General features: G+C 36.9%; 1 protein-coding gene across 1 annotated transcript in view; it reads right to left on the reverse strand.

Moving 5' to 3' along the window:
* The window catches only part of LOC110672779 (uncharacterized), a 46415-nt gene extending 33710 nt beyond the window's left edge, over positions 1-12705 (reverse strand). The window contains exons 1-5 of the mRNA XM_021835648.2: positions 12413-12705; positions 11332-12000; positions 10825-11246; positions 9908-10547; positions 9565-9651 (exon numbers count right to left, since the gene is read on the reverse strand). Coding sequence (XP_021691340.1) covers positions 9565-9651; positions 9908-10547; positions 10825-11246; positions 11332-12000; positions 12413-12514 — 1920 coding nt within the window. The 5' untranslated portion in view covers positions 12515-12705. The remainder of the gene's footprint in view (positions 1-9564; positions 9652-9907; positions 10548-10824; positions 11247-11331; positions 12001-12412) is intronic.
* Positions 12706-16196: the final 3491 nt, after the last annotated feature.

A 16196-nucleotide genomic window follows, 5' to 3' on the forward strand; every position in this document is an offset into this window, starting at 1 on the left:
TTTTTTATAAATTTCCTATAATAGTCTGTAAGTCCCAAAAAACTCTTAAGATCTTTGACTGAAGTAGGAACAAGCCAGTTTACCATAATAGCAACCTTTTTTGGATCAGTAGCAACCCCCTGTCTTGAGATGATATGCCCAAGATATTCAATTTCAGTTTGCCCAAAGAAACAGTCAGATCGTTTAGCAAAAAGATGTTGAGCCAGCAGCACCTCAAACACTTGTTCCAAATGCTCCAAATGACTCTCCATATCCCTACTATAAACCAATATATCATCAAAAAATACCAGTACAAATTTCCTTAAAAAATGTTGGAAAATGTGATTCATTAAGGCCTGAAATGTAGCAGGAGCATTAGTAAGCCCAAAAGGCATCACTTTAAATTCAAAATGCCCATGGTGTGTCCTAAAAGCAGTCTTAGGAATATCATCCACCTTCATCCTTATTTGATGGTAACCAGCCCTCAAATCTAAAGATCACAGCCCCATGCAATTCATCCAACAAATCATCAATAATAGGGATTGGAAACTTATCCTTAACTGTCAAGTCATTGAGTCTCCTATAATCAACACAAAACCTCCATGTCCCATCTTTCTTCTTCACTAAAAGAACAGGAGAAGAATAGGGGCTAGTGCTAGGTTGAATGATGGAAGAGGAGAGCATATCTTTTACCAATGTTTCAATCTCTATCTTCTGGTAATAGGGGTATCTGTAAGGCCTAATATTAACAGGCTGAGCATCATGCTATAGAGGAATAGCATAATTGTGACTTCTAAAAAATGGTAACCCTAAAGGCTCTTCAAAAATGCTACTATATTTCTGGAGTAATTGTTGCAGTCTCTCATCACACCCAAAATTGGAAGTAGCTGATAGCAAGGAATGGTCAGAATGCATAAAACAAAACAAAGGAGTCTAAAAATCCTTACCATCTTTCCTCAATATATTGGCAGAATACCAAAGCCTAGACTACAGCTTACCCTCTCCAATGCCATGCAAAACTACTGATTTTCCTTCCATAGTAATAGTAATTGTTGATGCCTCAAAGTCAAACAGTATTGTATTACGCTTCTTTCACCAATCCACTTCTAATATCACATCAAAAACCCCTAAATCCAAAATCTTCAAATCAAAATTAAACTCATTAGTGTCCATTTTCCATTTAAATTGCTGACACTGTAAATCACACCCTAATTTCCTCCCATCTGCCACTGTAATAGCAGTGTATGGTGTTGAAACCAACTCCAATTTCAATTCTTTAGCTATTCTTTTGTCGAGGAAACTGGTGGTACTACCACTGTCAATTAATATCACCAATTACCTGTTTTTATGAAGCCCCAACATCCTTATTGTATCAATACCATGACTACCTTCTAGTGCATGAACTGACAGAGTATTGTATTCCATATTTCTCCTTTCCTCCATCTCCATTCCTGCTTCAAACCACTCCTCTTCACCTCCATCATCATCTTTATCCTCGGCACAAATTGCATTTAATGATTTCTGCTTACATTGGTGCCCTAGAAAATACTTGTCCCCTCATCTGTAACATGATTTAGGCTGATTCTTAACAGAGTTTGAAGAAGAATTTGTTGGTTTATGTACTGAAGATGAAGTAGAAACAGGCAGTGGATTGGGTGAGTTGGTACTAGACTGAGTTTTAATTGTTGTAGGACTGGGTTTGTCAAAATTTGGTGGTCTTGGAGGGTTTTGATAGGTCTGATATGGCTTGGCATACTGGTTTGGGTAATTAGTTTGATATGGAGTTGAAGGAACAGTAAATTGGCTTCTAAAAGGTTTGGAAAAATTACTGGCATTCTTAGGCTTTTTACTGACTTCCAACACTTGTTCTTGAAGCCTAGCTACGTCTATAGACTGAGATAAGGAAACAGGCTTTATCATTCTAACAACCAACCTAATTTCATCCTTTAAAACCCCCATAAAAGCAGACAGAAAATAGGATTCACCTAATTCAGGCATTAATCTCTCCATTCTTATTCTCAATTCCTCAAATTCATCTTTGATTTTCCTCTAAAGATCCCTCCTGCCTCAGTTTCATAAAACTCTCTACTAAATCCTCTAGCCCTTCATCCCCAAATCTACTGCAAATTCCCTTCTCAAAATATTCCCAAGAATGTACTCCACCCCTGTTCCAATTATGGAACCATGCATCAGGCCTATCCACCAAAAACAGGCTCACTATTGGTACCTTTTGACCAATAGGAACCTTATAGATCTCAAAATATTTTTCACACCTTCTCAACCAAGCCCTAGGTTCTTTCCTATCAAAAGTAACCAACTCTATATTGGGCAAAATCTGTGGCATACCTTCCATAAAAGAAAATTTTCCAAGGTTGTTATTAAGGTTACCTATATTCTGTAAATTCTGAATCCTTGTAGGGTTAGGTAATAAACCCATGCCATTTCCCAAAACTGACTGAGATCCAAATTTTCAGATCTACTTCCACCTTCCCCAGAATTACTAACTTCCTTACTCCTTCCAGCACTCATGTAGGCTCGCAATTCTTCCAAGATGACATTCTGAGCCTCGGTTTTCTTCATCATATCTTCTTTAATTCCTTAAGATCTCCAACAATTCTTGAAGCCACTGCTTGAAGATTCTAAGAAACTTCCAGCAAATTCCCCACTTGTTCTTCCAGCTCAACAATCTTCACCATCTCAGGACTCACCACAACTAATCTAGTTACATTTCTGACTTCCAGGAACCAATTACCCACTGATTCTTGGATCTGATTGCTCTAATACCAAATGTTAAGGTTAAGGAACCCTAACAGAGAATTATAAGAAAAATAGGGAAAAATTAGAGAAGAGAGAGAGAGAGAGAACAGAGAAAAAATTGAGAGAGAATTGAGAAGTATTATTTCTTTGATAATTCTTGAATGAATTATGTTATGGAAAGTCAATCACTATATTATTTCTCTGTATATTCTGTATTCTGTATTCCTATTTAGAATTTCTTATTTAGGATTTCTTCCTAATTAGTAGAACACAATTATACGAATCAATTGTATATATATACCCATGTACAGATTAATTGAAATTAAGGAGAATCATCTCGTTCTACATGGTATCAGAGCAGGTCATCTATCTAGGGTGACTATTTGTTCTCACCACCCAGCTCAAGAGAGACCTTGGCCGCCAACCAGCCGTCTCCTCTGATCCAGTTGCCGGAATCCAAGTGCGTGAGGCTCACGCACCCAACTCAGATTCTCACCGTTTCTTCACTCGCCGGCGCGTGGAGGCATGTTCGCCAACGATTTCGACTCCGATCAGCATCGTCGGCGTCGCCTCAACCCCCTCATTCCATCACTGTGTGCTGTTGCCTGATCCAGTACACCACTAAAGGACTTCTGAGGTTTGGCTCTCAGATCCTATTTCGGTATTTACTTGATTTATGATTTTGGGTTATTTTGCGGCTGTAAGCACTTTGGATTAGCGTTTCGGTTAATTTTCTTTATCTCAACAAATGGCAGACAATAAGAATGTTATTTCTAATGTGATTCCGGTGATGACTAAGATCACGGAACACAAACTTAATGGTTCGAATTACCTGGAGTGGAGTAAGACTGTTAGGGTCTATTTGCATAGCATTGATAAGGATGATCACCTTACTAAAGACCCACCTACTGATGATACACAGCAAACTTGGCTAAGGGAAGATGCTCGGTTGTTTTTGCAGCTTCGAAACTTGATTCACAGTGAGGTACTTAGTTTAATTAATCACTGTGAATTTGTTAAGGAATTGATGCATTACTTAGATTTTCTGTATTCTGGTAAAGGGAATATCTCCCGTATTTATAATGTTTGTAAGGCATTCTAACGTGCTGAGAAAGAGGATAAGTCTCTTACGGCTTATTTTATGAATTTTAAACGGGTATATGAGGAACTTAATGTATTGTTGCCTTTTAGTTCTGATGTGAAAGCTCAGCAGGCCTAACGGGAACAACTAGCTGTTATGAGTTTTCTTGCAGGCCTTCCTTCAAAGTATGAGACTGCTAAATCTCATATTCTCTTCAGTTCTGAGATTTTTCCTTTGCATGAAACATTCACACGGGTCCTTCGTACAGAGAGTACTCAATCTTCACAGCCTGCCAGTAGTGCTTTTATTAGCCGTAATCCAAATGGACAACAGAGTAATAGAGGAGAAAGTAGAGGAAAAATTACAGAAAACAGAGTTAATCAGCGTAATGGGATGGCTAGTTCTAATCAAAACTCAAGATGAGTCATTTGTTGTTATTGCCATGAGCCTAGCCATACAAAATATAATTGTCCGCAACTTCAGAGGAAAAATCAGCGATCACAAATGGCAAATATGGCAGCAAAGGATTCTACAGTATCTTCCTTTGAGAAAACTGTTTTGATATCTGCAGAGGATTTTGTACAGTTTTCCCAGTATCAGACATCTCTAAAGTCTACCAGTTTCCCTGTCACTGCGATCGCTGAGTCAGGTAAATCCACTACATGCCTTGTGTCTTCCTCATCCAAATGAGTTATTGATTCTGGTGCGACAAATCACATGACAGGTAATTCTAGTCTTCTATCTGCTTTTCAGTCTAATCTCACTTCCTCTACTGTTACTTTAGCTGATGGTTCTATTTCTTGTGTCATGAATTCTGGAACTGCGAACTCCACTTCGTCAATTTCTTTGTCATCTGTTTTGTGTTTACCAAAATTCTCTTTAATCTACTTTCTGTTAGTAAACTTACTCGTACCTTTAATTATTCTGTTTCATTTTTTTCTGACCAGTGTTTGTTTCAGGATCGTACAACGAAGCAGATTATTAGTAGAGAACCTGAGTTAGTTAGTCTCTACATTCTGAAAAATCATGTACCGTAGTCACTTATTTGCTCCAGTACCTAAACACCTCATGAAGCTCATTGTAAATCATAGTTATTAAAAGCTCAAGGCGCACTAAGGCGCCAAGGGGTCCTGGAGCCTAGGCGCAAGGCGAAGGCGCACGCCTGAGCGAGATGAGACGCAAAAAAAATAAATAAATAAATATGAATATTCCATCAAACTTCAAATAACATAAAACTAAAAATAATAATAACATATAAGCATTCAAGTGCTAAATTATTAAAATTTTAATAGTCTTTTAATCTTTCATAACTAAAATTAAGAAATTAGAAAGTAACTATATCTTCTTCATCTTTTTCTACACCTTCATCCTCTTATTATTCATCTTCTAAAGGAGTATTAACTTTTTTTTTTTGAAAAAGATAATGAGTGGTAGTGTTAAAAATGAAAATATGAGATGTTTGTAATCCTGAGTATGTTAGTTTGATGAGATTTTGGTAACTAGTTATCACCAACGATACTAATTTTGAAAACTTCTAGATCAACAAATTTCGAGTTGGGTGGTAGTGCTTTTTGTCAATGGAAGTACTCGCCGAATGTAGAAATAAAAAAGGCGCGCCTTTCTAGCCTTGCGCCTGGAACAAAGCCCACGCCTAGATGCATAAGGAGAGAGCCTGGTGAATGTTGCTCGCTTTCTCCCGCATGAGCGCTAGGACCGAGCCCGTGAGTTCTGATTCGAGGCGCACTGCGCGCCTTTAATAACTATGTTGTAAATTGGGCCATCCTTCTTTGTCTATTATGAAGAAGCTGTGTCCTCAATTTCAGTTTTTATCAGTACTAAAATGTGAGTCGTGTCAGTTTGCAAAATATCATCGTTTGCCTTATGTGTCTAGAGTCAATAAATGGGCTTCATCCCCTTTTGAGCTAGTTCATTCTGATGTTTAGGATCCTTGTTCTGTTACTTCTAAAATTGAATTTCGTTATTTCGTTACTTTTGTTGATGATTACTCTCGTGTTACCTAGTTATATTTAATAAAAAATCGTTCTGAATTGTTTTCTATCTTTTGTGCCTTTTGTAATGAAATTAAAATTCAATTTAATATTTCTGTACACATATTAAAAAGTGACAATGCAAAAAAATATTTTTCAGCACAATTTCATTCTTATATGACACAAAATGGCATTTTTCATCAGTCTTCCTGTGTTGATACCCCATCCCAAAATGGCATGGCTGAAAAAAAAAATCGACATCTTCTTGAGGTAACTTGTGCTCTTCTTTTTCATATGAAAGTTCCTAAACACTTTTGGACGGATGCAGTTTCTACGGCATACTTTTTTATCAATCGTATGCCGTCTTCTGCCTTCATGGGAATATTCCTTATACTGCTTTGTTTCCTACTAAATCTTTGTTCCCTGTTGAATCCCGTATTTTTTGTTGTACCTGTTTTGTACGTGATGTCCGTCCACAGGTTACTAAATTAGATCCGAAGTCTCTCAAATGTGTCTTCCTTGGGTACTCCCGGCTCTAAAAAAGGTACCGCTGTTTCTCTCCTACTCTTAATCGTTATTTTGCTTCTGCAGATGTCACATTTTTTTAGTCCACTCCATTCTTTCCTCAATCATCTGTATATGAGAGTCAGGGGGGGGAGGATGATCTCTTAATATATACTGTCCAACCAATGTCTAGTCCTCTCTCACATCCTGTTCCTTCTATCTCTAGACCTACTCAACCTCCCGTTGTTCATATTTATTCCAGGAGATTGGAGATTCCTGACTCAGATCCTCCACCAGCTACTTCGTTGGGAGATCCTGTACCTCATACTGATCATGATTCTAACCTAGACTTACCCATTGCTCTTCGTAAAGGTAAGCGTTTATGCATTTACCCTATCTCTTCTTTTGTTTCTTATAATCAATTGTCTTCTTGTTCTCAGTGTTTTGTTACTTCTTTAGACTCTGTTTCTATCCCTAATATTGTTGGTAAGGCACTGTCTCATCCTGGCTGATATGCTGCTATAAAAGAGGAAATGGAGGCTTTAGATGCTAATGGTACATGAAAACTATTGCTTTTGCCCACTGGTAAGAAAGCTATTGGTTGTAAATGGATATTTACAGTAAAAGTAAATCCTGATGGTTCTATGGCTAGGTTAAAAGCACACCTTGTGGCAAAAGGATATGCTCAGACATATAGGGTTGATTACTCTGACATTTTTTCTCCTATAGCTAAACTTACTTATATTCGCTTGTTTATCTCTTTAGCAGCTACATATGATTGGCCCCTGCACCAATTGGATATCAAGAATGCTTTCCTTCATGGTGATCTTCAGGAGGAGGTGTATATGGAGCAACCAACTGGATTTGTTGCTCAGGGGGAGTTGGGTAAAGTTTGTAGGCTTCAAAAGTCTTTTTATGGCTTAAAATAAAGTCCTAGGGCCTGGTTTGGGAGATTCAGTGAAGCAGTACAGGAATTTGGTATGCAAAAAGTAAGTGTGATCACTCAATATTTTATAGGCAATTTGAGGCTAGTCTAATTCTCCCGATAGTCTATGTGAATGATATTGTCATCACTGGGAGTGACTCTGCAGGTATTTCATCTGTTAAAACCTTCCTCCAAACCCAGTTTCAGACCAAAGACTTGGGATTGTTAAAGTATTTCTTAGGTATTGAAGTTATGAGAAGCAAGAAGGGTATTTTCTTATCTCAAAGAAAATATGTCCTCGATCTATTGACAGAGACAGGAAAATTAGGTGCTAAGCCTTGCAGTGCACTAATGATTCCAAATTTACAACTGTTAGCAGGGGATAGTGAGTTGTTTGAAGATCCAGAGAGATACAGGAGATTAGTAAAAAAATTGAACTACCTTACAGTTACTCGTCCTGACATTGCTTATGCCGTTAGTGTGGTAAGTCAATTTATGTCTTCCCCAACTGTTGCTCATTGGGAAGCCTTGGGACAAATCTTGTATTATTTGAAGGGCGCTCCAGGAAGAGGTTTGTTATATGATAATCATGGACATTTGAATATTGAATGTTTTTCAGATGCCGACTGGGCTGGATCTAAGGTTGACAGGAAGTCAACTACTGGATATTGCGTTTTTGTTGGAGGAAATTTGGTGTCTTGGAGAAGTAAGAAGCAGAGTGTAGTTTCTCGATCAAGTGCTGAATCAGAATACAGAGCCATGGCATAATCAATATGTGAGGTAATGTGGATACTTCAATTACTAGATGAGACAGGTTTTAAGACCTCCCTGCTTGCGAAATTGTGGTGTGATAATCAAGTTGCTCTCCATATTGCTTCTAATCCAGTGTTTTATGAGCGGACTAAACATATTGAGATTGATTGTCACTTTGTTCGTGAAAAGATTCAATAACAGATCATCTCAATAGGACACATCAAAACTGGAGAGCAGTTAGGAGATATTTTCACAAAAGCTCTGAATGGAGCTAGGATTGACTACATTTGTAACAAGTTGGGCATGATTAACATCTATGCTCCAACTTGAGGGAGAATGTTATGGAAAGTCAATCACTATATTATTTCTTTGTATATTCTGTATTCTGTATTCCTATTTAGGATTTCTTATTTAGGATTTCTTCCTAATTAGTAGAACACAATTATATAAATCAATTGTATATTTATACCCATGTACAGATTAATTGAAATTAAGGAGAATCATCCCTTTCTACAAATTATAAGATTAGCTTCTTTGAGAATTTATATGTCAACTCAGTAACTACTTTCTCTAAAGTCAAAATTGGCAGTTACCAATTCTGTTACAAAATCAGTAATACACTCTAGCTTCCTTTCCCGCCAATATTCCCCTTCCTATTACTATTATACTTTCTTCTATAGTATGTAACATATCCCAAGGATAAATTAGTAGCAAATCACGCATTCACATAACCAAGAGGCAAGAACGGAGATATAAGAGTTGATTTGCAAAAGTATCTGTGAACATGTGAGTGTTATCCTTTTAGTTAAAATTCCATGCTTAAATCTGATGATGCGAATTAACCATTCCTTGCATTTATATCAGTAATTAATTCTCCGACTATAACTAAAACTTTTGCAACCTCAATACATCAAGGTATTTACTTAAAACCTTAATTGTATAACAAGAAAACAACTATCTTCTTCCTGTTCAATTTATTACACTAAGGCACTTTAAATGGACAGCCACATCTTAAATATGCACACCATACACCAGTCAGTATTCCTTTGTTTCTAATATGCACACCAAATCAAACCCTTTTCAGTTATCTTCTACAGTTCCGAAACCCTTATTATTTTCCACAGTAGCATTAGTTAATCCAGTTATACTTTATAACCAAACAACAAACCCTGAACCATTTACTCTATAAACTCTTAACCCTAAAATTACTTCCACTTCCTGCCTAGGGAAAAGCAATAAAGCTGTCCCATGTGAAAAAATCAAAAAGTTGCAACTTGAATGAGTGTATATGCAGCATGAATGCAGAAAATTTTTTAGATACCAGCCTAAAACTGAGAAAAATGTCCAGACAACTATTTTTTTATGCGGGCCAGTCAGACAGAAGAATACAGTCACGAGTCATGACTACCAACTTCACAGAAAAAGCTATAGCAAATATAGATAATTAAATGAGAAAAAGATTAAAGACAACGAAGATATGTAACACATCTGGCCAACATCTGGCACTTGCAGACCACAAGACACCTCATCAAGTGTGGCTGAAAAGGGAATATCCATGCAGGCAAAATGACACTCACATGCAGTCCATCTGTTCTGATGTATGTTATCAAACCCGTTGCCTTCCCATCTGATAACTGAATCCCTTCATAAAGTTTTTGCGCAAGCTACATCCACATGATTAAAATAAGTAAGAAAGAAAGGAACATAATAAAAATTGAAAACCAGGAAAACATCAAGGAAAATAATGAGGAAGGATAAGGAATATCAAGTTTCAATATAAAGTCTAGCTACTAGCTAGAGAGAACAACAGGAATAATAAGCTATGTGGTCCAATAAGACATGAACCAGCTAAAAGGTAGTGTAAATATGTAAAATCTAATTCCTGTTGTAAAGAAATGAAATGGAGAAATGCACTCAAACCTTCATTGTATACATTGAAGGAAAATGTAATTTGTTTGCTGCATCTTGCTGAAGTGTTGACGTTATATAAGGTGTGGGAGGATTTCTCCTCATTTTGCTTTCTTTAACACCAGCAACTTGAAAAAGTGCATCCTTTATCTTCAGTTCAATATCCTTTGCCCCTGTATGTGAGCTAATTGAAAGCTGATTCAACTTATTGGAGTCAAAATGGGTCAGGTGAGTATTCACCAAAGAACCGGGATTGTTTTTGTATAATTCAACTTCAATAGTCCAGTACTCTTGTGGCTTAAATTCATCAATTTCCATTTCCCTGTCACATATAAGAGACAATGCAGCAGATTGGACACGTCCAGCTGACTGGCAACCTGGTAATTTCCTCCATAACAATGGTGAAATGTTGAAGCCAATTAAATAATCAAGAGCACGCCGTGCAAGGTAAGCATGAACCAAGTTCAAATCAATTTCTCTAGGAGCTTGCAAGGCATGTTTTATGGATTCCTCAGTTATTTCATGAAAGACAACTCTGGCCAGAGTAATCCCTTGACGTAAAGCATCCTGTTGTTGCAACATCTCAATAATATGCCAAGCAATTGCCTCTCCTTCACGATCAGGATCTGATGCAAGTATAAGATTTTTTGCTCTGTGAAACAATGCAAAAGGATGAGAGAATTTGGAGATATATAACAGAAGTACACAAAAGGGTAGGCAAGTACCACAAGAAGAAAAGTCACATTGAATTAGTTGCAATTTGTATAACTTAAATATGATGATCAAAATGGAAATTAAAACCTCCCCTCACCATGAAAGTTAAACCTTAGATTGACAGGAAAGAGCACACGGCAGTATATTATTTTCAGCCCAACTTAGACCCTCAATAAACATTGGTAATAATGAAAATTTTAAGTAAAGCAGCATACTCGCTTAGAGCAACCTTGATGCTCTTAAGATGAGTCCAAGCAGCAGCAGGAACCTCCCATACCATACTAAAGTCTTCATCAGGTCGCACAGAACCAGACCTTGCAGCCAAGTCCCTTACATGACCATAACTAGGTAAAACTTCAAACATATCACCAAGGTACCGTTGAATGACCTTCGCCTTTGTAATGGACTCAACCACCACAACAGATTTCCCAGTAGGAGGATATAGTGGCTTTAGCGCCTCTTGAATCAAAGGTTTCAGTTTGTCCATTGCTTGAGGTTTCAGTTTCACTCCTGATTCATTAACTGCTTTCACAGACTTACCCTTTCCACTAGAGTTTCTGTTTTTCTTGTTGGACTGGTTTTTTGATGATGCAGAACCATCAAGCAAATCCTTGGGTGTCTTCATATTTGATTTCTTCTGAAAAAAAAATGGTGTTAATTAAAATTTTGCAACTGAGTAAAGCACTAAATCTTGACTCTTCCACCAATTAATAGCTACTAACCTCTAAACCCTCGTTGGGACTCTGGCTACTTTTTATGGTGCTGGAACTCTTTAGTTGAGAAGAATCCATGACAGCAGCTTCATCTGAGGCCATGATGCCAGAAGGTTGTTCCTTTTCTGTATTAGCTCTTGATTGCTTCTTCTGTCTTCCCCTAACTTTGGATTTGGGGTTATTATTGCTTAAAGTAGAAGTGGAAAAAGAGGATCCCAGCTTCACATCTCCAACCATCTCTTCAGCCGATGCCATGGCATTGACATCATTGGAAGCTGAAATTCCAGAATTAATAGCTTTCTTTTTGACATGAGAAGTCAAAAGCTTTGCCTGCTTAAAAAATTTGCCAAACTGACCATCTTGATTCTGATTTTTTACCCTAGAGACTTGAGAAAAATGTCGCCTGGCAAAAGCTCCATAATTACGTGAACTCAGAGCGATAACCTTGTTCAAAGACGAACTAAGACATCCAGCTCTTAAACATGAGTGAACAGCTGATACACTCACAGACCCATCGACGAGGCACAGTGGAACCTTTGAGTAGTTGATAGAGATCACGGATGACACTCTGGGATTTCTCAATCGAAGCTGAGAGCATTGTCCGTATTCGTGACACGTACCAAATGGTGAAGAAAGAAAATGAAAGGCTGAATGATTCTGAAGTGCTCGGCACTGCAACTGCAAACCAAGGCCATAACTTTGAATCACGAAAAAGAAATATAAAATGAACATAAAGACGAAAAAAAAGAAGACTGAGGAAATACGTTATGCACCGTTCAGGCATTCATAATCACATAACAGAGAACCCAGAAATGAATTTTAAGCATATAATCGAACAGCAGCTGAGAAAAGCGAATAGGGGGATGAAAAAACAAATGAAATTTTGAAAAATCTAATTGCCAGTCTTTTTCGTACAAAATGATTTCCATTTCTACATACGCAGAGAATTCAGCAACGGTCAAAAACAATATCAAATCAAAGAGAGGTTACTAAGGAAACGAATGACGATTAAGAGAGAACAAAATTTAAGCATTGTATGTGTGCTACGTGTGTGCGCGTCTGTGTGTGAGAGAGAAAGAGTAAAAGACACCTTGGCCATAAAAGGAAGACACGACGGTGAAGAAGAAGTTTTACAGAAGAAGGACGAGGGAAAATTGGAAACCAATAAAAAGCTCCTTGGCATTTGACTCATCGCCTCTCATTCATTTGCTTGCAACGTATTTTCTTTTGTTTTTCTATCCTTTGGCCTTCCGAGATCGACAAAGCTCTAAATTTTGTGGATGTAATAGATTTTGGCCAGAATGGAGAGGAGAACATCGCTTAGAGCTTTGCAGGCGGTGGAGAAAAATGAAGAGGGACAGGGTTTAGCAATTAGCAGAGGCTTTAGGGGTTTTGTTCAGTTGACAATGACAGCTCAACTTATGTGGATAAAAGGGTCGGATCCATATTAGGCCCGGAGGCAAACCAACCCAACCAGCCCATAATTTTTAATATTATTATCAAGATAAACTGTAATTTAACCTCTAAAATTTAATAAAATTTATAATATAATTTTTATATTTTAAAAGTTAAGTAATTTAATTTATAAATTTTGATAAAATTTATTCTATTAAATTATAGTTAATTTTAATAAAAATATATTTATTTTTATTTTTAATTTAAAAATAATTTAATTTTTAAATTTTTATTTTATTAATAATTTAATTTTTATATTTTTAAAATGAAAATCTCATTTAATTAAAATATTTTAAATTTAAATTATTAAAATATAAATTAATCACTTTAAAGTCTTTAAAAATTTTAATTAATTACAAAATCATATATATATTTTATAAATTAATTTTTAAATATTATAACTATTTATAAATAAATCTTTATAATTTTATAAAATTCTATTTATATTATTATTATTTTAATAATATATAAATAATTATATATATATTTATCAATTTATAATATTTTCATATATTATATTATATTATATTATCATATATAAAAAAATAATATTAATACAAATTATTATTAAAATAAAATTTAAAACATTAAATTATTTTAAATTAAAAATAGAGTTAAAAGCATTTTGATATTTTTATTAAATTTAATGAAAAATTAATCATAATTAACTTATGAGTTTATTAAAATGTTAAATATTAAATTACTTAATTTTAAAATTATAGGGACTAATATATATGTTTAATCATGTAACACCCCAAAATTTTAAATTTTATTATTTTATGAGTATTATTGATAATTTAATTTTATTTAAATTTTAAGAAATTATTTGAGATTTTTCGGATTTTAAAAATCGGGTTCAATTTTTCGAAAATATAAATTTTGATGATTTTTAAAAATTTATTTAAAGACCACGTGGCAAAACTAAAAATATATTTGGAGTCTATGAATTTTTCTGAGTTTTCTGGAATTTTTTCGAAATTTTTGGACCTCGTTTTCGGTCCCGAGGCAGAGTAAAAATTTAAAATTTTGTATCTTGAATCGAACCAGGCCGGATCAGACCAATCGAATCGGACCGGTCTTCTTCTTTTTCTTCCCCCTCCCCGCGCGCGTCCGACCCCTCTCCCTTTCTCTCTCTTTTTCTCTCTCCTCCCTCCTCTCCTTGCCGCGCCGCCGCCTCCCCTGCCACCCCAGCTCGCCGGCGTGCCGCCTCACCCCTCCCCCACGACAGGTCGCCGCCTGGAACGCCGAAAAACGGCGTCCGAAAAGCGCGCGCGACCGTTCGACTTTCCGGTCAAAATCCTGCCGATCCGGCCACCAATCGGACCGAGTCTTGTGTCTAAACTCATCTACTCGTCGAGAGCTTTCCATAGACACCAAGAACACAGAAATCCATTGAACGGTTTGTCCAATTTTTGTCCGGGAAGTTTTAGCCCATTTTGATTTTCGGGCTAGATTTCTCGCAAACCGTGAATCCCATGAGAAAACCGAGAGTACCAGAGCGCTCCACTCGTCAAGAGCTTCGCAGCGACATAAATTTCGAATTTTTCCGACACCGTTTTTCGGTGGGTCCCACGGAACTTCGCAGTGTCTTTCCGAGCATTAAATGAGCTTAGAAAATTCTGAAAAATTTATGTACTAACCCCCGTGTTGTGGGCTTCGTGTAGGTATCCTCAATTCTCGGGAATTCGGCGATTGACAGTGCTGTGAATTTCCGCCGAATGCACGTTCACGGAAAAGTCTCCGAATTGGACCGAGGTTTTGGCTACCCCCCCATTGTCAGACGTCCCGAGCGCGTCTCTGGAGTCGGAATCGGCAAAAGTAAACCCGAACCTTGCTTTCGTAATTTTCTAGTGCTTAAATAGGATTAAAAATCCATAAAATATTCGTGGTAGCTCAGAAAATTATGATTCTTTTTGCAATAGCCTAGTAATATTGCTAAAGACCGCGGGGCAAAGTTTTAGAATTTTTAGAGCTTATTTGGGCAGTTTTTGCAAAAATGATCAATTATAAGGACTAAATTGAAATTTTACATACTGTGATGGATGACTGATTTAATGGGCCCAGGAGGGGCTGTGTGATGTGATTGAATTGTGGATATATGGATTGTGGATTTAGAAGTGTGTTTTGAGCCCTTTTGCAGGTTGGGTAGGTCCTAGGTATAGGGGAGACTCTGCTAGATTTTCGGCTCGACTTATGACGTATTTGGTATTTTCTTGATTTGTATTGAGTCATTTGTATTAAATAATTGTAATGTAATTGTCAGGTGAGCCGGGACAGCCTTCTTCCTCCGCCCAGCCGCCACAATGATCGTTGTCAAGTCTGTGAGTAAAATATTAATTTTAATTGTAATTTCATTATTATTATATGTTCAAGCATGCCCATGCATCACTTATATGCATATATCTATGTAGATAAACTTTAGGCACGATTTATGTTGCATTCATAACTGTGAAAGTGCCATGTATGTTGTTGTGGTAATTTGGAGCAGTGTGCGTGCGTTGGCGTGCGTGTGATGTGGTGTGGACTATGGATAGGACGGGTAGACACGACTTGAGATCTTCGCTGGGACTCGGTCCTTCGGGGTAGACACGGCTTGAGTTCTTCGCTGGGATCTCGATTTGGTTATTAAGTGGAAGTCCGAGCTGAGTTCTTCGCTGGCACAGTTGGAATTAAGAGAGCTGTATAAGGGATCAGCTCCCATATATATTATGATTGATATTACCGGGTGCGTGAGTGCTCCAAATTACCTTTTTGATGTTATGATGTGAAATTATTTCTAGTGTTGCATTTCACTCCACAGGGTGCATTAGTTTTAGATAGTTATAGAGATTATGGTTAAATTTGATATTTTACTCTATGAGTCGAACGCTCACTCCTGTTCAATATATTTTCAGGTTATAAGAGGATTTTATTGTGGTTAACCTGCTTTTCTCATTCGCAGGTTGTTTATCAATATTTGTGTAATTTTATTTACTCCTATAATTTTCGCATATGTTAGAAGTATTTATTTAATTTTGGTCTGTAATAATATTATCATGTTAGACCTGTAAATGTATAATGATATGTATGTTTGATGGACTGGATGAGGGAGCTGAGCTCCCATATGTTTTATGATGATATAAGTATGTGAATGGTGAGCTGAGCTCCCCAATTGAGTATTTACTGTGTTTACAGGTCGGGTGAGTCAAAAACTCCCCGTTGATAGGTTCATTTTATGGCCGGACTCTGTCCGGTTGATTTCTTGAAATTGGGCCCAAATGGGCCTTAGAGTTGGGTTAGTGAATAGTTAGGCTTACTACGGGCCTCGGGGGCTTTAGGCTGGCCCAGGTCATAGTGCCGGTCCGGCCTATAGGTTGGGTCGTGACAAATCAAATCTCATGAATTAAATTACCAAAAAAATGAAATATCATATAATAAAT

This window comes from Hevea brasiliensis, chromosome 4 (genome assembly GCF_030052815.1).
Source record: "Hevea brasiliensis isolate MT/VB/25A 57/8 chromosome 4, ASM3005281v1, whole genome shotgun sequence".
In the NCBI taxonomy this organism is placed as follows: domain Eukaryota; kingdom Viridiplantae; phylum Streptophyta; class Magnoliopsida; order Malpighiales; family Euphorbiaceae; genus Hevea; species Hevea brasiliensis.